Source organism: Crocodylus siamensis, chromosome 1 (genome assembly GCF_052110815.1).
Source record: "Crocodylus siamensis isolate JL-2025a chromosome 1, ASM5211081v1, whole genome shotgun sequence".
Lineage (NCBI taxonomy): Eukaryota > Metazoa > Chordata > Crocodylia > Crocodylidae > Crocodylus > Crocodylus siamensis.
Window position 1 is genome coordinate 213,783,233 of NC_143395.1, and position 19,945 is coordinate 213,803,177.

At 43.0% G+C, this 19,945-nt stretch overlaps 1 protein-coding gene across 2 annotated transcripts; it reads left to right on the forward strand.

Annotated features, from left to right (window-relative positions):
- The first annotated feature begins 24 nt into the window (after positions 1-24).
- SLC35A5 (solute carrier family 35 member A5) lies at positions 25-19,327 on the forward strand. Of its 2 annotated transcripts, none has more exons than XM_090056308.1 (7): positions 25-161; positions 927-1,228; positions 2,969-3,067; positions 9,239-9,369; positions 12,337-12,404; positions 14,213-15,008; positions 17,341-19,327. In XM_090056308.1, the coding sequence occupies exons 2-7, from the start codon at positions 1,099-1,101 to the stop codon at positions 17,407-17,409; spliced, it is 1,293 nt and encodes a 430-aa protein (XP_089912434.1). In that variant the 5' UTR covers positions 25-161; positions 927-1,098; the 3' UTR covers positions 17,410-19,327. The 2 variants fall into 2 exon arrangements, with proteins under 2 accessions (XP_089912434.1, XP_089912424.1); XM_090056298.1 differs by having other exon boundaries at positions 155-232.
- Positions 19,328-19,945: the final 618 nt, after the last annotated feature.

The following is a 19,945-nucleotide window of genomic DNA, read 5'->3' on the forward strand; positions in this document are numbered from 1 at the left end:
TCTGGCGACTCTGCGCCTGCGTCGCCCCCCCCGTCCCAGGAAATAATCCGTCGCGCGGAGAGGCCGCCTTAACGCACACGCACAAAGGAAGAGACAGAAGGGGCTGGAGGTGTCACGTGATTTGGCAGAGCCACCTGTCATGTGGCCTAGCCAGCCGCGAGGTGGGTAGTTCAGTGCGCATGCGCGCGGGGCTGGAAGCTGGGGGCGGGGCCATACCGGCCTGCAGGGCCAGGTAAGCCGGGGGTAACGCGGGTGGGGGGGCTCGTCTGCCGCAGGGGCGGGGGGAGGGAGCAGCTCGTGGCCGGTGGGCAGCGGGGCTGGACAGGCAAACTGGAGAGGGCGGTCCCCCCTGCGGGGTGAGGCGTTTAGCAGGAATCGGGGCCAGGGTAGTGCTGCTGTTGCCGCTTAGTTTTAAACTGCGGGTGGAGCAGGAAGCAAAGTGGGGTGCGATCGCACCACTGCACCCCTCCCCCCCTTGGAACTGCCCCTGTCAGCAGCGAGACAAGGGGTGGAAGGGAGCTCGGGAGGTCACATCTAGTCCACCCCCTGCTCAGAGCCCCAGCTGGGTCATCCCAGCCAGGGCTTTGTCCAGCCAAGTCTTCAAAGCCTCCAGAGATGGAGGTGCCATCACCTGTTGCAGTGCTTCACTGCTGTTCTGGTGAGAGCGGTTTTCCTAATCCGTAGCCTCGATTTCCTGTGCTGCAACTTGAGACCAGTGCTAGGTTATTTGCTTCTGTCCACTTCCTCTCTCCAGTTCGGTGCCCACTCCTGCCACTGAGGCTAGATGGACCATTGGCCTGACCTGGTGTGGCACTGCTTATAGCCTTACAAAAATACCTTCTCCCTCATCGTGTTTTTTGGGGGGCAAGAGAGAGTGGGTTTGTCATTTCCCTCTGCCCATTTACACATCTCTTGTTGCTTCTCAGATCCATTCCAGAGAAGCAGTCGAGCAAAGCCATGCCAAACCTGCCCTTGGTTGTGCAATCCATGAAGCAGTAGAACCTGTGCGAGTGCTTAGCTCTGTTATCAGCTCCTACAGTATGAATACATGTTATTTGAGTCCTGTTATCCAAAGGGCACTGACAGCAAGACAACAGGATGGAGACCAAGTGCTGCCGTCGGTCTGTATGGTGCTCCAAGTCGTCTGCGTATGCCATCCTGCTAGGGGGAGTATATGTTACCTTGGGCTCCAGTAGGATCCTCTTGATGAAATATTCAGCCAATGAACGTACGTTTGCATTTGTGATATAATTCAGAGAAAGCTACCTGCGTAGGGTATGTGCTCAAATGTATATTAAAATGATTGGCAGGTATTTGGGAAGCTGTGTGCTGTTGAAAATAGGGCACTTATAATGAGAGTTCTAAACATAACTTTAATTTGTGGAGCATTTTTACAGTACATGAGTCAAACTGAAGGATGTGCCTCTGTCACACTCTAAAACTAGTTGCTGTCTGGTGCACCTTTGAGAGAGACTCCCAGGGCACAGCCAGATGAGTCCACAGGTATAGGGGCATGTGTTTCCCACAGTACAAATAGCAGAGGCACCTCTGCTGGCCCCAACAGTCTTAGGTGATGTCCTGGAGGCCTTCTGGGGCAGCAGCGGCACCAGTCTGGTGGCATGGAGCTTCCCAGTGTCAAATTTTGGTGCTTACTGCAAATTAGCACAGTGAACAGGTACACATGCACCTTGTGTGGTTTGCAGCATCTCAGACAGCTTTGAGGCACTGCAAACCAAACTTGCACACTCCTCTGGACGTGCCCCAAGAGTGTTTCCACACCTTCAGGAATGCCTTTTGGTCCCCAAACCTGCCTACAATCTGTTGCTTGACCACAGAGAGCAGACTGAGATGCTCCAAATGTCATGTGTCTGACTGATAGCATGTCATCTTTACCTACCTCACCCTGGTTTTGCCAGCTCTTGGCAGAGGGGATTTTGCCAGTCAGAAGAATCACACCCTTGACTAGTCATGTGCTCAGAAATGATATATTTTCCCCCACTTCCTTGCAAGAGGCCCGTCTGTATGATCAAATGCTCTAAAACAGTCTTTTTTTCTACCTTTCATAACTTGCTATTATCCACTAACAATAGCAAATTACGAAAGGTAGGAAAAAATTTCAGAGTATCTAACCATACATACAATTGGATAAAGTAAGTTATAATACAAAAATAAACATAAGAAATCAGTAACCATTTGCTGAAATACAACTATAAGAGCTATAAGAATAAACAAACAAAAAGGCAATATTAGAACAATAATCTGATTTTACCCTGCATCTTAAATCTAAGAATGCAGCTTCTGCTCAGCTCAGTAGTTAGAAAGCAGCTCCTGCCTGTAACCATTCTGTCAGAACTCCCAGCAACTTCTGGTAATCGCAACACCTAGCCCCCTGGCTGAAGGCCTGAAGTCATTGCCTGTGCCTGGGAAAACTAAATACAAACACTTCGTCTCATGACAAGTCTTAAGTAGGGTTTCTTATCTCATGGTTTACATACATTATCCACTGGATTCTTGGGGAGCTCATACTCCGCATCAGAATGCTTGCTTTTATTGGACCATTTACATATTTAGGATAAAGTTTGACAAGCTTTTGGGTGCAAGACATTCCTCGTCAGGTTGCTGACAAGTGGGGAGGAACACTTAAGTTAATCATTACCCTACTGAATAGTTGGGGTAAAATATCAATCATGAAAAATACATTCAGGTCAAATACCACAATTCCATAAAGATATAATAATAATGTCTAAATACAGCTTGATGCTGCTTAGATGTAGAGATGCTCATCAGTGAAACAAATTCAAGAAAACTTGCATGACAGCCCATTAATACATCAAAAATATTACTGGTTCATGACAGTGCCAAAATGGTTCTCAAAGACTACTTGGACTGTGACTTTCTTCTGCTTTAAATGTGAATAGAGAAGTTGGCATACCAGTGTTTGTTTACTACAGTTTTCTGAATTTTACAGATAACAAGTATGATTACCTTCCTGCAACTGTGAATGTGTGCTCTGAGCTAGTAAAACTAGTGCTGTCTATGATAGCAGCACTCTGGGTAACAAGAAGAGGTAAGTGCCCATAGCTAGATGCTGTTATGAAGCATTAGCCCTGTTTTTTTGTATACCCTTTCCAGTGCTAGCTCAAATTCTTTCTTCTTTGCAGAATTTGCACAAATTGTAACTCAAGCAACACTACAACAGTTTGGTCAGTCTGAGTTATTTCATAGCATGCTACTTTCACTTAGGCTAGACTAACTCTAGAGGAGTTCACCTGAATATAGATCATTCAGGTTCGTTTCCCTTCCTCTGCTATAGTTAAGATGTAGAACCTGATTCTCTGGAAAAGTTGACAGATATTCTGTCAGCACATTCTTGTGCAAAACTGGGGATCAAGCCATGCTACTGATTAGTAAAAACTATTTAAAACAAGGGTTAAGCTGTACAAAGAGTAACAAGTCTAAGGATTGGGATTTGGGGCTTGCAGACTCTTCTGGATATGTCTCAGTTGTTCTCTCTGCTCCCTTGTGTGAGGTCCGAAGATGAACCAAAAAATGCAAAAGGTGCAAGCCTACGGTGGTGAAGCTGCCTAGAAGTAAATGGAAGTGGGCTAGCATGGAAGAAGGGTCTGATTAAGTGAACAAAGGGATAGCTGAAGGCTGGTCTGGCCAAAGGAGGGGCAAGGAACCCTAGTTTGGTATACTAGTCTTTGCATGTAACCAAGGACACATGCATTTTCATTGTCACAGGAGGTGGTGGTGGCAGATAGCACAGCCAGGTTCAAAAGAGCTAAACAAACTATAGATGATAGATCTATTAATAGCTACTGAACAGAACAGCTGGGGAATGTTTCCCTTAGCGTCTTTCAGGTAGTAGTGGTGGATACCAGGAGGATGGTTAATAGAGGATAGATCACTCTAGATCAGTGATTCTCAACCAGGGTGCCACACCACCCTGCAGTGCCTTGAGATCTTTCAGAGGTGTCGAATGCCGCAGAACATTAGCATTGTTACATGTGCAAACGTGGTTAATAGTATAAACCCAGAGATTTCAAACAGAAATCTATAATGTTAAGACCATGCTTCCCTGTTGTAGTCTTTCTGAATTCTTTGCAACAGAAATTTTTTCTATTGTTTTTTCTGTAGTCAAAAAAATGCACGAACACTTAAGAGCTAGCATTTTCCAAGGGGTTCCTCAAGTCTGAAAAGGCTGAGGACCACTGCTCTAGATATCTGGTTCAATGTTCTCACTCTAAAGCTTGAACTGTTGCCACTGTTGGAGACAGGATACTGGGGTAGCTGGACTGACCATTCATCTAACCCACTATGGCACTTTTTCTGTTCTTATGTTCAGTTATCTAGTAAGCCTCTGATACATGTGTGCAGCAGCAGAGGGCACCACACAACCAAGACCTGGCAACATTTGGTGTGAAAACTGCCTTTTAAAATGCTTAACTGCTGAAAGGGCCGGGAATGGTTGGAGCAGGGCTGTGTATTACAGAGGATGGGAAACAAGGAAACATGCTGGTCTTCACTCTTACACTTAAATTCTTTGTAAAGAAAAAACCCCACCATGATTTGAGATGTAACTCATATCTGTGATTCGTTGCACCATGTTCCCATCAACCATATGCGTGCTTGCAACATTTTCAGTGCATCATCCTCAATCCCCCTTCCCCTATAATAGAAGCATGTACAGGAGTGAGTAGCACTTACCCACAGCATTCTCCACTTCTGAGCCATTGTTACCTTTTAGCTACAAATCTATATAACTGCACCTGTCTAAATGGTAATTAATTTCTATGATGATCGTTTCTCTTTCACTTAAAATAAAAAAGGAAAATGAATGATTAAAAAATGTCTTCAAAGCTGAGGAAAGATTGCCAAGGATTATGTTACACAAGTGGTTCTCAACCTTTTTAGATTCAAACCACCCCTTGCTAGATTCAAGGCACCCCCTCAGAAATGCTAGCTCTTAGCTTTCACACATTTTCTGGCTATGGAAAACTAATAAAACAATTCCTCTGTTGCAAAGAACTTAGTGTTGGACCACCTGTTGTAGTCTTTCTGTGGATTCTTATTTGAAATCTTTGGATTTATCTTATGAATCATGTAGGATGCTGTGGACCGTGGTTGAGAATCATTACCTTATGCCTTTTCACAGTGTCAAGTTAAATAAAATAGACTTCTGGAAAAACAGGAAATATGGGTGTCTATACGTGTGCTCCGATTGATTAGAATGTGTTAGACCAGACTTGATTGATTGATTCTAACCCTGATTAATCAAATCTGCTGCAGCATTCTAATTAGAACACTCCAGCGTGCCTGCTGCAGTATCACATGTATTCAGTGTCTCGCATTTCAAATGGCAGCAGGGTCACTTCAACTAAAATTCATCGAAGGAGCTTTAGTTGAGGTCCCCTCATGGCCATTTTCAAATGTGGGATGCTCAATACACATGACACTGTGGCATTTTAATTAGAGCAGCTTTTTGGACAGCTGCCCTAATTAAAATGTACCCACCCTTTCAACCCCTCCCACTCCAGAGTATGTATATAGACACCCAGTGGTATTAAAGTGTGTGTCTGTACACCCTTAACTACTTCTTAGACTATGGCCATAATACACATGCTCTCATTCTGCCTTTGGACTCGTGCAGACAAGAGCTACTTATACTTGCCTTACAGTCAAACTCCTAAAAAAAACCCCAACACCGCCCCCCTCCCCCCCCCCCCAACACTGCTTCTTAGTGACTTTTATTCTTTCCAGATCCACAGTTCCAATTCTGATGGGGGCCAAATCTTCTGTAAAGTTTGTGACTCTACCTTGGGGGCTGCTAGCTAACTTCTACAGTCCCCTCACCTTTATGCATATGATGCCATCCAAAACTGCTTACCCCTTCATAAACCTGCATGCTATGTTCCTTTCCTACTGGAGTGCTGATAAACTTCAAGATACCTGTATCTAGTTAATTAATGCAACCAATATGTTAGGGCGTTGAAATGAGGGATGCTGAATGTCTCGACAGACGCGTGAACTCTTCTTCACCTGGACAGACTGGTAAAGATTTCACCATTCTGAAGGGGTGTCACCTACTTGCATCAGCTTGAATCACTTTTGCAGGTGCTTCTGCTAACCCAGGGGTGGACAAAACATGACCTGTGGGCCAGATCCAACTCACCAAGGAATTCCATGTGACCTGTGGCAGGTCTCTCAATCCCACCTGGCTCAGGCACAGCGGGTAGCCAGGGCCGTGGCTCTTGTGGCCAGTCATGTTGCCCAAGGCCTGCAGTAAGGAAGGGGCAGCATGGTGGCTGGACTCAGCTTCCTGGCAGCCCCTGTGGCAGCAGGTTACTCTGCCTGGCTGCTGCTGACAATCTGTCCTGCATTTACTGCCAGAGGTGCCAGATGAAGTGGATGAGTGGGTGGGGTCTCTTTGGAGACTGGTCTGGTACTCCTGAGGGCAGAAAATGATTGGCTAGGTGGAAGACGGCATTTGGGAGCAGGACAGGCGGACAGATGGGGCAATAACAGTGCAGGGCCAGGGCAGAGCCATGATCTGCTCTCCACACATCCCTGTAACAGGTGCTGGTTCCCTGGGTGGGGATATGCAGAGAGCGGATCATGGCTCTGACCCAGGCCCCTGCCCCACACTGCACCTGGTTTGCACTGTGGCTGCTTGTAGCCTGGCAGTATGGGGTGGCTCCAATAGATCATCACCAGATTAGGCCACCCTGCACTGCTGGGCTGTGCCACTCTGCAGCGGCATTGTACTGGGGCTCCCTGTGTGCACTTGTGCTGGGGTGGAGGTAGCAGGGGCCAGGTCATGGGCATCCCCCCGTCTGTCCCCCCCCGATTCATAAATGTTAGGGTCAGAAGGGACCTCGATAGATCTTTGAGTCCGACCCCCTGCCTGGGCAGGAAAGAGTGCTGGGTTCAGATAACCCCAGCCAGATGATTGTCCTGGTCATTGTTACCACAAGGATTCTTTTTACCGGAGACCCCCAAGGATTGACACAGCCCCTTGTCTGTTTTAGTATCAAGTAAAATTTAATTGCAACCCATAAGCCTTTTTACAAATTTCTTCTCTGTAATATAACCTGATAAATGGTTCCTTCAGATGGTACAGTAATGACTTTCAGTGGTAGGAGCCTCAGATCCTCTGTTGAGTGTGTGAGATGTTTGTTTCTGGATTTTCCGCTGCTCGAGCGAAAAGTCCACAGATGGCACTGCCTCCCCATGATAACAACGTGAACACAACATTGTCATTTTGCTTGTCCACTACTTTTTTTTAACTTTCTCATCCCAAATTGTCCAGTCCTCAAGTTCCTTATCTCATCTTTTTAGATAATGTACTCCAGTCCTATCCCATTTTTGGTTTCATTTCCCTTTAGAGAAACTGACGTACCTGGTTCAGCCACTGTACTAGTCACAGCGCTCACTTTTCCCACTACCTTATGAGGCCCTCTGTACGATTTTACTGCTTAGTTCCAGGAAGGCCTAGATTCTGGTCAAAAGCCATAACATAACGCAGTTTGCCCACCACGGTCACGATCTGTCAGGGCTGCCCTGTGCTGTCAGGCTGTGAGCAGCCACAGCACGAACCAGGTGCAGCATGGGGTGGTGCAGGGCCAGGGCAGAGCGGCAATCCACTCCTTGCATGTCCTTGCCCACAGAATTGCCACCCATCACAGAAATGTGTGGGGAGCAGATCACAGCTCTGCCCCAGGCCCTATGCTGTCCCTGCCTTGTGATCCCAGCCTTGCCCTCTTGCCCATCCTGCTCCTGGATATTGTTCCATGCCCACCTCTGGCACCATCCCATCTACTTAGTTGAGTGTGCTCTGCCCATGGGTGTCCCAAACCAATCTCTAAGGAGACCTCATCCATCCACCCACTCTGACCAGTACCCCATGGACTGGCCTGGGCTATTCCCCCCGCCCCTGCAACAGCTCACCAAAACTCCTTAAGTGGCCCTCGAGTCCAAATAATTGCCCACCTGTGCGCTAACCCCACATCATTTAATAGAGCTATACCTAAGACCATGAATGCCACCATTCCTTGCTGCTACTTTTCATTGATTGTTGCTGGTTCCAGGTTGCATCAGTCCATACTTTGCCTCTTTCTGTGTCCTGGTTTTGAGATATTCTTACTTTGTCCCTTCCTTTTTGAGCCTGTTAACTCCACTTCTTGCCAACTCCTTCCATTTCCCACCCACTGTATTTGCATCCTGTGCTGTTCATATTTTTAAATTTAAAATGCTGATTATGTTGAGATGCACATCTCTGAATGTCTTGGCAAACTTAGTCCTACATCTCCTTCCCTCATCCTCTGTTTTGGCTTCCTTTACAGCCTGTTGTCATTTAAATGGCAGGTTCTGTGGGGTGGTTTAACAGGGTGGTCTGTTCCTTTTAAGAGGAAACAGTCAGCTGTATTGAGAGAGTCCAGCTGCAGGGCATTTGGATAATGAGAGAGTGCCCCACTGGGAGCTTAACACCCCGGGAGAGTGAGCAGAAGAGGCAGGTAAGCTGCTGGCTAAATTTCTTGCTGTACAGAGGTGCCAGGCTGCTGTGCTGGGGCCAGAGCCAAGGGGGTTCCCCTTCCAGTGTCCAGGACAGGACAGCAGGATTTTCATTAATTTGTTTTAAAACTGTTTTATATGGGAGGAGCTCCTCAGATGACAGCAGCCTAGGCAAACAAGATGGCTTCTGGGGTTTTTGTTTTCAGGTGCTATACTTTGGGTTTATGTAAAGAAGGTTTTTTACATTTAGGTCACTGTTTTAAATCTGGTTATAATCAGCAGACATGGAAAGCCATTTCCATCTGGCTGCCATTCCTTGCCTTCATAAAATGACTGGCAGCGTCTTGATTGTTCCTAGTCGGAACATGACCCTATCATTGAAAGTGTTTCTAGGAGAATTAATACCTTCTTTGCTCAGGACAAGGATTGAATGGCCACGCAGACTCATCTCTTCCCCTTATAAGCAGTTATCTTATGTCAGTGGATAAAAGTGATTGGCAAGACTGTGGGGGAGGTTTGTGTTGTCTCTGTCTCTGTTGTATGTCTTGTGATTTACCAGGAGATTGGACTCGCACTTGTTGTCAAAACCTGATTTGCTTTTAAAACAAATAGTTTCTGTTCTGTGTAATATGTCTTGCACACATCAACCTGAGATGCCTTTAGCTCCAGTTTTCATCATTCATGTTCCCTTAACTAACCAACTTCCTTCTTTTTCTTTCATTAGGTCAATTATGTCATCATTTTGGATGTGCATCATGGAGGGAATTTTGTAACTACATGAAATGGTCAATTCCTGCCTTTCTTTATTTTTTGGATAACCTGATTATTTTCTATGTCTTATCCTACCTCCAACCAGTAAGTATATATGTACCAAATAAGGTAGCATTAAATGAGACAAGGCTCACCTTTTTGAAGGTTCATACCAGTTGCGGGTTTGTGCTCCCATAGCTGACCTGCATAAGCATTTCATGTATGGTTATTGTTTATTCCTTCCACCCACCTGACTTACAGCCTTCTTTTTAGCTACCAAATGTGAAGAATCCCTTTTATTTTCTCCTGCTTGACTGATTTTTACAGGTAGAATGAATAGTTTCAAAGAGATTCCTGTTTTGGTTCATCATCCTTTTTCTTCTTTTCAGACTAGCATTTCTGTTCCCCACTGTTTTTTTTCCAGAAGGCTGGGTTTTAAGACTTATTTCCTACAGAACTTCTATCACTGATCTTTTTAAAGTATGATTTCATATAATGGCTTATTCGTTTTTCTTTCTTCCATTCTGTGCCAAGTAAATCTCAGAAGCTTGTGAGCATTGTTAGGTCATAATCATTAAATGATAACACCCAGGTTGACTGATACTTGCTGAATTTCTCCAGAGGACCTGAATTCATTTTTTATATATTTAGAAAAAAAGATTGTGTCTTCATGCTTTCTATTTAGAGCTGGGTTTGTTTATTTATTTGGTCCAAATGTTATTATTTGAACAGCCTGTTAATATTGACAAACTCTGAAGTAAATGCTGTGAAACATGCTTGCATTCCCTTTGCATATAGAGTACACTGAAAATACTTCAAAGTAAGCAGGTCGTGTCTGAACCCTAAGTTGTGATTATCTTATGTTTCCATGAAAGCTGGTTTGAGGTTAGTTTGTGAAGCAAAGATGAAATATAAATGGAACCTTTGGTAGTTCATCCTCTCCTGGACCTGTTCTGGATTTATCAATTTCGACTGCAAATATTTTTCTTTCTCACAAATGGGTCTGAAGGAAATTAGTTTATTATTATTATTATTATTATTATTATTATTATTTTTTTTTTTTTTTTTTTTTTAAATTCTAATTTCACAAGTCAGGAAATCAGATTTATTAAGCTGCACTTTAACCTCTTGCATGGATACATTGCACCCAGGGGCTTTGATTTACATGAGAACAGAGCGCTGGCAATGTGACCAACTATTTGGTAAATAAGGTGTTGGGCCACAACAGAAAAAAAGCAGCACTTTCTTTTTGCTAATTGCAGAGTTAGTGTTGAGATTTTAACGACAAGGCAAAAAGGGTTTCAATATTGTTTTAAGTAATACCTAGCTAGCTGGATATAAACTTACTATGTAACAGAGTAATTTGTCTTTTGAGGGTCTCGTTGCAGGGAGGTATTGAAAATTAATTAATCTATGTAACATTTTTATACATATCACTATTCATTAAGAAGGCTCTGAAATTTAACAGTAAATATATTTAATTAAACTCTTAATTTTTAGAAATTCCTGTTGCCCTCTGTTGCTGTTCTAGTTCATTAGAGATGCAACAGAACACACCATTCTTAGCTATAGGGCGGTATAAATAGCAGACATGCTAGCTCCTTTGCTATTCACAGCGATCCAGAATAATGCATTCTGAGATGCATGTATTTATTGACAGCCTGGTTAAGTGAACACAATAATCTAATACTCCTTTGCAGTTCATCTGTAAAAAGCATGGCCATGATGCCATGCTTAGACACATTAATGGGAGTCCAGTTGCTTTCTAGCTGAATGAGATTGAAAAGGCTTTGGGGACAGAAGGCGATGGCAAATCCCTGTGGGGTTCTGAACTTAAAATGCAGTGGTTCTAAGCATGCTTCTGCTCTGAAAAGTGGTATTACACAGTTCCCTTGCTGTTTATCAACTCTGCCAGATCAATTTTGCTCAGCTTTAGGATAAGACAGTGTTGTTTTTATCACTAGCTCCCCTTTGGATTTGAAAGAATTTGGAGTCTTTCCATTCTGTGCTTTGTCACAGTTAATGAATTTTTGTTAATTAGTAAGCTGCACTAATTAAAAGCGGCCATGTATCACATGTATCATTGTCACTGCATGTCCCTGCACTGAAAAAATATCAGCGGGGTGGTTTGAAATATAAAGTTCATTGGACACATTTTATTTCAAAGAGCATTGCTGCCATTTTGTCAGCACAGAGATACACAGCAACGGTGATGCACAAGGCTGCTAGAACGCTTCAATTTCCATACTCCAGCAGACTCAGTTGAGTCTGCTCTGATGCGCTGGATTTTCAGTGCATCAGAACAGGCTCCCTGCATATGTATAGGAGCCCTTAGTCTTCAGATTATGTCTTCAGTTAGTTATATGTGTGCCACAGCACTTGCTGTGCCATTAATAGACCCAGTTAATTGGGTGATTGAGGCAGAACACACTCCCAGCTTTTACACTCCCAGTAAAAGCTGTTTTTTTTTTCCATTGTGAGCCAATCTCTTAGTATTTCTTTCATGTTTGTTTTCTGGCTGCCTAGGAGCCGTGGTCATACAATAGCAGTGCAGTCTGTGACCTCGGGAGCAAACCTGTAGATTGAGACAGTGCCATTTTTTAGGCAGTAGACCTGTGCTTTTCAATTCCTTTCACACGCTTGAAAGCTCTGGCATTGAGATCTTGGAAGCATCATGAAGGTAAAACAATTACCTTAGCCCACCTCTGTTATCCATGTATTCCCATGTCATGGTGACTGTTCATGAAGGTTGCTCACACTGATGTCTGATCCATTGCTCTCTGAAATCAAGAAGAGCTGTTTCAACACCTCTCTAGGCAACAGCAAAGCCTGCCTCTCAAAAGAGGATTTAGCTAGGCTTTATGCACCATTTAAATCTTCAGTGTGGGCCACAGATGTCTTTTAAGGAATTCTGTGTTGTCTGCCCATTAAGTGCGTCTCACCTGAAGCAGAATTTTAGTGCCAATGCAGCCAGTTTTTTGCTGTAGCACATCGTGGGAGGTGACCTTTGTGAGGGTTGATTTTGTTGGACTACATTTGAATTGTAATTTTGTTCCCTGTGCTCTTTTTTAGGCTATGGCTGTATTGTTCTCAAATTTTGTAATTATAACAACAGCATTCCTATTCCGGATAGTGTTGAAGTAAGTTTCTATTAAAGCAAAATGTTAAGTGTTTCTTCTGTCATCCAACTGGAGAAGTTTGTTGCAATCCTCCTCTTTGTAAAACAGCTATCATTATTTTTAAAGCTTTTTATTTTCTAGTGTCTTTGGGACACAAGCCATAGGGATGGATGGTTTAAACTTGCTGCTAAATATGAAATGTGCCTTGTTTAGATCGCTGCGGATTTGGCAATTGTTCTTCTGTGATTTAATATACAAATGGGACCATAACTGTGTGGTTATTATGTGGCCTCACTAGAGTTGTGGTTGGTTGGTTGCTAGAAGTGTGCCTTTCCATGTGTTAGTGTGGTTATTTTACTTTTTAAGTTTATCTTTTGTTCTGAAATTCTTGAGTTTGCATTACCTCTTTCAGGGACCATTGCAACATGCTTCTGTTATTTTCTTATGCTTAAGTTACTGACTCCATTTCAATATTAACTGTGAATTTATGGAGTGTTATACTCCTGTAGTCAGGGGTATAGGTTGTAGCTGTGTTGGTTTAAGGACACAGGCAGACAAGGTTCTTTGGGTAAATCTGATATCCTTTATTAGAGCAACTCAAATAGTTGGAAAAATTCTTCTTAGCTAAGAAGAATTTTTCCAGTTATTTGAGTTAGTTTAATAAAAGATATCAGATTTACCCCCAAGAACCTTGCCTGCCTATACACCTGTATTGTCATTTTTAGAAAAATAAATGGCAAGTCACTTTCCTGAGGATTAATTGAACCAGATATTATTAGAGTTGCTAGAATTGGTCTCAAACACTTTTGTCAAACTGTTGAATTTGATGAGAAAGGGGATAATTTTTCTGAAGAAAATTGCTGTGAAAATCTTTGTCATGTTATTGACTGGTCATACATGATGATAAACAAAGATTAAATACATGGGAGAATGATGTACAATAGTGTAGTGTAGAGATGTACTCAGTCTTACTGTGCCAGTGATGGGTTTTTAGTTTGATCTGTTTAGTCAAATGAAATCGTATTCTAAAAATGTAGGATTATGTTCTTTTTTTTTTTCATGTTATCTTGTTTGTTTCTCCTGTGTCCTCCCTCTCCTTAAAAATAATATTTTGCTTATTGAGGCTCTAAGGGGATGCATATGCTATAAGCTTTTACAAACCTCCCTATTTTTAACCAAAATGAGTTTTTGACAGTCTGATTAAAATGTTTAGTCCTGTGTTGTTTAGTTTTCAGTCTTTGTGACATCATGATTTTGTATGTTCTCCTATGGCCATCATTATTCAAAATAAATAAGACCAGGAAGAATTTCTGAGACTAAAGAACAGCCAATATAATTTAGGCAGTCTTGCCCACTACATCAATACTTCTGTGAGGAAAAGGGCACAAAAATTGGACTGACTTTCAGTGAAGACTTGCAAAAAAGGATTTCTTTGAATACACACACACACGCGCACACACACACACACACACGTGTGTGTTTGTACATGCACACATATGTATATAAAAATAAAATCACCTAATCACCTGCCCTGAGTTCTTACTTCTGCGCCTCCATCACGAGTCAGGTAGGAGCTCCCCTTGCTGCTATCTGGCATGTGGGCTCTTTGATGCCTGAGTTGATAACTCAGGTAAAACCCTGGCCCTTGCACTCAGCCTTTTATCATTGCCTCAACAAAGGCAGGACTTTTCACTCTCTGACTGGAGTTGTGTATGGTGTAGTAGTTTCCAGTTTCGGCACCTTATTTGTTCTCCTCACATTTAACCTCTGTCACTGAACTTGTAACCAATACGAATTTGGGGGGTTTGGGCTTCTTTTTCTTTTCACAGACGGCAGCTCTCCTGGGTGCAGTGGGCCTCGTTGCTGATTTTGTTCCTGTCCATCATAGCTCTGACTGCTGGGACCAGAAGCCATCAGAATGGCTTGGCTGCCCATGGATTTCATCATGACATGTTTTTCAGCCCATCAAACAGCTGCTTTCAATACTCCAGGCTTGAAAGAGAGTGCTGGGGAAGAAGTAACTGCACGGTATCTGGGCTTTTTCCCACCTTCAGGTGGAACGTCACTGCCACCACGGCAGGAGCTTTGAAAACCCTCCGCCTTGGCCTGGGCCACCTCCTCATACTAGTGCAGTGCTTCATTTCTGCTCTGGCCAATATCTACAGTGAAAAGATTCTGAAAGAAGGAGACCGACTCAGTGAAAGCATCTTTGTGCAGAACAGCAAACTCTATGTATTCGGGGTGCTGTTTAATGGGCTAATCCTAGCCCTGCACTCTGACTACTATAGGCAGATACAGTCCTGTGGCTTGTTTTATGGGCACAACACCTTCTCCATAGCCCTCATTTTTGTCACAGCCTTCATGGGACTGTCTGTGGCCTTCATCTTGAAGTTTCGAGACAACATGTTCCACGTCATGACTGCCCAGGTCACCACGGTGGTAATCACCACTGTGTCGGTCATAGTCTTTGACTTCAGACCTTCTCTGGAGTTTTTCTTGGAAGCTCCTGTGGTGCTTCTCTCCATATTTATCTATAATGCCAGCAAACCACCTGGGCAAGAATATGTTGTTCAGGGGGAGAGGAGCAAACTTTTCAGTGGAGACGTGTGGGAACGTTCCAGTGGGGTAAGGCTTTTAAGATGCTTGTTTTTCTTTGTCAAGCTGACCGTACAGATGATTTGCTACACCTGTGGGTAGCACTTGTGATTCAGCCAAAGTTGTCACATTAATTTAAACTCTATAAGCTCACACTCAGTCTTTTAAATAGGTTAGTCCCTATTTTAGCTCCATACTAGTGTTGTTTGCAGTTCCTGTCTTCTATCCCAAGGCCTAGCTGAAGACCCTGCCTTTCCCCTCTAATCTCAGGTGATCTTGCAGGCACTTTAGCTTGAATTAACCTTTCTCCTACAATGTTTGCAACCCAGATACCCCCATCTGCTCATACCAGTACATGGGAACTGATTATAATCAAGTTGAAATCAAGTCTGTTTTTACCCCTGGAACTCAGCCAATTGCTGAAAGTAGATAAACAGTGTAAATGGAATAAAGTAGATTAGGTGTTAACATTCTTCCAGTTTTAAAAATCTAAGATATTTCAAGAAACCCAGGTAAGGTTTTTTACTGTAAGAGTTTTAACATGATTTTTCCGCTATACTTTTTGCTCTTTGAATAGTAATATGGGCATTACAATTTGGGGAAACCTTTTTATGGAAGGAGCTTGCTCACCCGTTTTACATTTAAGTGAAATGAGAAATAAGTCTGAGATACAGGTGGGAGATGGGCAAGATTCCAGAAGACTGGAAAAGGGCTAAGTGCCCAACTTTGAAAAAGGAGGACCCAGGGAATTAAGGACTGGTCAGTCTGACTTCAGTACCCAGGAAGTTATTGGAGGAAATTTATAAAGAAGTGAATGTGTGTACATCTAAAGGAAGTGATCACTAGCAGCTGGTGTGGGTTTGTTAAGAATAGATCATGCCAAACTGACTTAATCTTCTTTGACAAAGTAACTAGTTCTGTGGATAAAGGGCATGCAATGGTCACACTGTACAAGGACATTAGTAAGGCTTTTGGTAAAGTCCCATACAACTTTCTCATAAATAGGGACCTACCAAAATTGCAATTTTGTGGATATTGCGAAATCCAGCATTGCCTGCCAAATCCATGAGTCTGTGGAGGAGTGAATCTTACTGGAAAGTGTGCTGTAGCAGCCTACTGGGGTGGGGGTCTGCCCGCTCAAGGGGCTGCTGGCAAGATGCCTGCCTCCCACCCCTGCCCCTCACCACTGATTGGCTGCAGGGGCTGTCTGTCATGCGGACCTGCCCTTCTCCACCAGTCAGCAAGGGGCAGGGCCACGTGCCAGGCAGCCATTGCAGCCAGTCAGTGGTGAGGGGCAGAACCACCAGGACCCCTCAGCTAGAGACCTGTGGGGGGAGGGAGGGTGCTGTGTTCCACCCGCGCAATGGCTGCTGGGCTCCTTGTTCTGCCCATGAAATTGGGGCTAGGGGGGCAGCCGCCCTGAATTTGGTAGAAACTGAACCAGAGAGATGTGGACTAGATAAAATTGATATAAGGCAGATGCAGAATTGACCCAATAATTGAAAACAAAGGGTAATTCTGAATGGATCAATGTCAGAATGGTAGGAGTTTTAAATTGGAGTTGCATAGGGGTCTTTCCTTGGTCCAGTACTGTTTAACATGTTTGCTAATGATTTGGTTGCCAAAATAGAGAGGTTCCTGATCAAGTCTGCAGATTAAATGAAACTGGGAGATATTGAAACACTTGGGCGGGGGGGATAGGAGTAGATTCAGAAGGATCTTGATAGATTGGAAAGCTGGGCTAGAAACAACAGGATTAAGTTCAACACAGATGTATGTATATTATGGCCATGTTCTGTGAGCAGCAGGGGCCACAGTCTGCATATAGTCCTGGGAAATTTAATTTAACCCTGAAAGTGGGGAGTAAATGTTTCCTCACTGTTCCATACTCTGCCATTGCTGAGTGATGGCTAACAGATATACAAATAATGTGTATAATCATATGTTTGTGAAATCAGGCATGTTTTAGACCATGTACTTAATCAACTGGGGGGATGGGGGACAAATTATTCAGCACCTCTGTGTCCAGGAAGAAAGAAGTCTCCATGCAGGAAGAAGCATGTCTGTTAATACAACTGCATCCATTGGACTAGGGAAAAATGAAAGGAGGCCAACACAGAATGGTGAAATACTTTTTTCAGTTAAAAACAAATCTGGGGACTTTCCCTCATGAATAGCTGTCTGTTCTATCCAAGACAAGGGTTTAATGTAAAAGAGATTTAAAGCACAAGCCCTTGATTTCACAGTTATGGCTGGACTGCTTCAAAATAAGTGTTGCTTGTGTTCTTGGCAAAAGGAAAATTTGCTCATAATTAACTCTTTTTTATTTTTTGTTTTTCCCACCCCCTTCTGGGTCCTGTAGGATGGAGAGGAGCTTGAGAGACTGACCAAACCAAATAGTGATGCTGATACTGATGAAGATGCCTTCTAGCCTGGGGTGGTACAGATGAGTGCTGGGCAGTCTTCAAGAGAGCAGCTTGAACGTCCTTCAGAACGTGGAAGAGTTGTTTTTTATTGTGCAGAACATTTGAGAATATTTGTTTTTTGGTGGTTCCAGGGGAGAGGTGATTGTGGAATTAACTGTTTTCAAGTTGTGCCAAGTAACTCGAACACAGCAGGGTAAGTTTCAGGGTTGGAGGTGATTACAGATGAGTATAAACCCCATGGTGTACCAGAGGTAGGAAAGGAACACTGTAGAATCACTAGCTTGATCCATGTAAATTGCAGTGTATGCTGTATTCTCCTCTTGCATCAGTGTAAATCATGGGCTAAGCGCAATGAAGTCAATGTAAAGGGGTGGAAAATATGTGGCCCTTAGTCTTATTAAACAGGATGATCCAAGAGCTGAGTGTCAGCCCAGCAATTTGAAAGTAAAGGCGGCATGCTAGTGTTCATGTGCGCCATAGTGACAGTGTTGACTCCCCTCCGAGGCAAAGGTCCTCATCCTACAAACATTCTGTCAGTGTTGATCCTGGTTCACCCTCAGTTGCTCTGTGGTTTGGCCCCCTAACATCGTTGTGTGCCATCAGCATGTGGAATGCTGCTTAAGTTATAGGTACCCTTATATCTGAATTTGTATTAACGTGTTTGTTAGTGTTATGTCCTTCTCTTCTGTTCTTTTGACAAATGGTTCCATAGAACCAGTTTCATCACCATTCCAGTAGCTTTCGGGAGTTGCTGAGCATGTGTTACGTTACTACAACTTACCAACTTACAAGCACTTGTGATCTATTTTGATAACGTGACTGGTATAGCCGATTGGAAGACCAGCTTCCCTGCTCATCTGAAATCTGAGGGGCTTTTTTGTTTTTTAAAATGGATCTTGTTGCATCTTCCTCTAGTTTGAAAATTCTTATGCCTTGTGTGCCTCCCTGGAATTATAGTTTGTCCATTGCCGTACACTGGAGAGTTCTGTTCTACGTCACTGGAAATGAAATTATGCTGAAACCGTATTTCACTATTTTGTCAATACAAAATAATGACTTTTAAATTTAAAGGAAATTGGCAAGATAAATTTGGCCCCAAAAATATTTTTTATACAAGCTTTTAAAAAAAATTCTGAAATTTCCGTGATCTTGAAAAAAGGAATTAAGTGTAATCTACAGAAAACCTGTATATTTTTATGCAGTGTTTGTGGCACAGAGCTCCAGTGCATGGCCTCTGATAATTACATTGACTGGAGACTGTAGCATAATTTGGCCAGGCTATTCCTTGTGTCCATACTTAGAGAAATGGAAGAAGAAAATGCTGTGAATTATGAAAGGTACATTGAATTATGGAAACAATTCCTGTTAACACTGGATAACATGGTCAGGAAGATTGAGCACCTCCTGAGGTCTATTTTTTCTACAGGTTTGGCCATTTTGCCCAGATCATTTTCATTTTGACTTTCAGCCCAAGTTACCCTGTTCATACAACAGGGATAAAAATACCATTATCAACCTCACAGGGATGTCATGAAGATTAAGTGTTGAATTTGAGTCTCTGCACAACTCTACAAACACTCCATTAAGTGTTATTTTAGTAATTAAGTTATTACTAATACCACAGGTAAGGAGACCTGTTTAAAATATGGAGGCAAATTCACTGCTATATTCTGGTTGTTTGACAGCATTGTGGTTATGTAGGGTAGCCGTGAACCCAGTTTAATCAGACAGTTGCTTTGAATCTGCCTCATTTGTTTTAAACTAATAATGTATATTGAGATAAGCCATTTGGCTTAGGGGGAGGTATTGTTCTCTATTACAGGGATGCCTTTGTAACAAACATTGAGTTTTACATGTAATTTATCAGATCTAATGGTGAAATAAATTTGAATAAATTAAAGTACAAATAATAAATCCACAGGCTGACAGTGGTCCTGATTCCGATTAAATCCCAGCTTATGCTTGTGGGCAGAGGGGCTGGATTTGTCATGCCAATGTGTCTCCTTGCTTTTTCAGAGGTCCTCATTGATTTAGTAAGATTGTTTAGTGAAAAGTTGGGGTCTAAAACTGAACCTTGCACAAGATACAAGTCCCATTGCTGTGTATACATAAGAACATATGCAGTGCCATACTGGATCAGACCAATGGCCTGTCTATCCCAGTATCTCATTTCCAGCTGTGGCAGAAGTAGATGCTGTAGAGGGAGAGCATTGAACTAGATCTCTCCAGAGTGGTCTATGCCCTATTCAGTACCCTCCCTGTCATCCATCATTACTGATTTAGAGATGCCAGAGGAAACATCTCAAACCACTCTGTTCCATGACCATTAATAGATCTATCGTTCATTAATTTATCCAGTTTCTTTTTGGACCTGGCTGTGCTATCTGCCTCCACCAGCTCCTATGGCAATAAATTCTACAAGTTAACTATGTATTGTGTAAAAAAAGTACTTCCCCTTGTTAGTTTTAAACCTGTCACCTACTAACGTCAGGTGAGACCCGAGTTCTACTGTTCTTGGACTCAGTGAACAAGAGTTCCCTG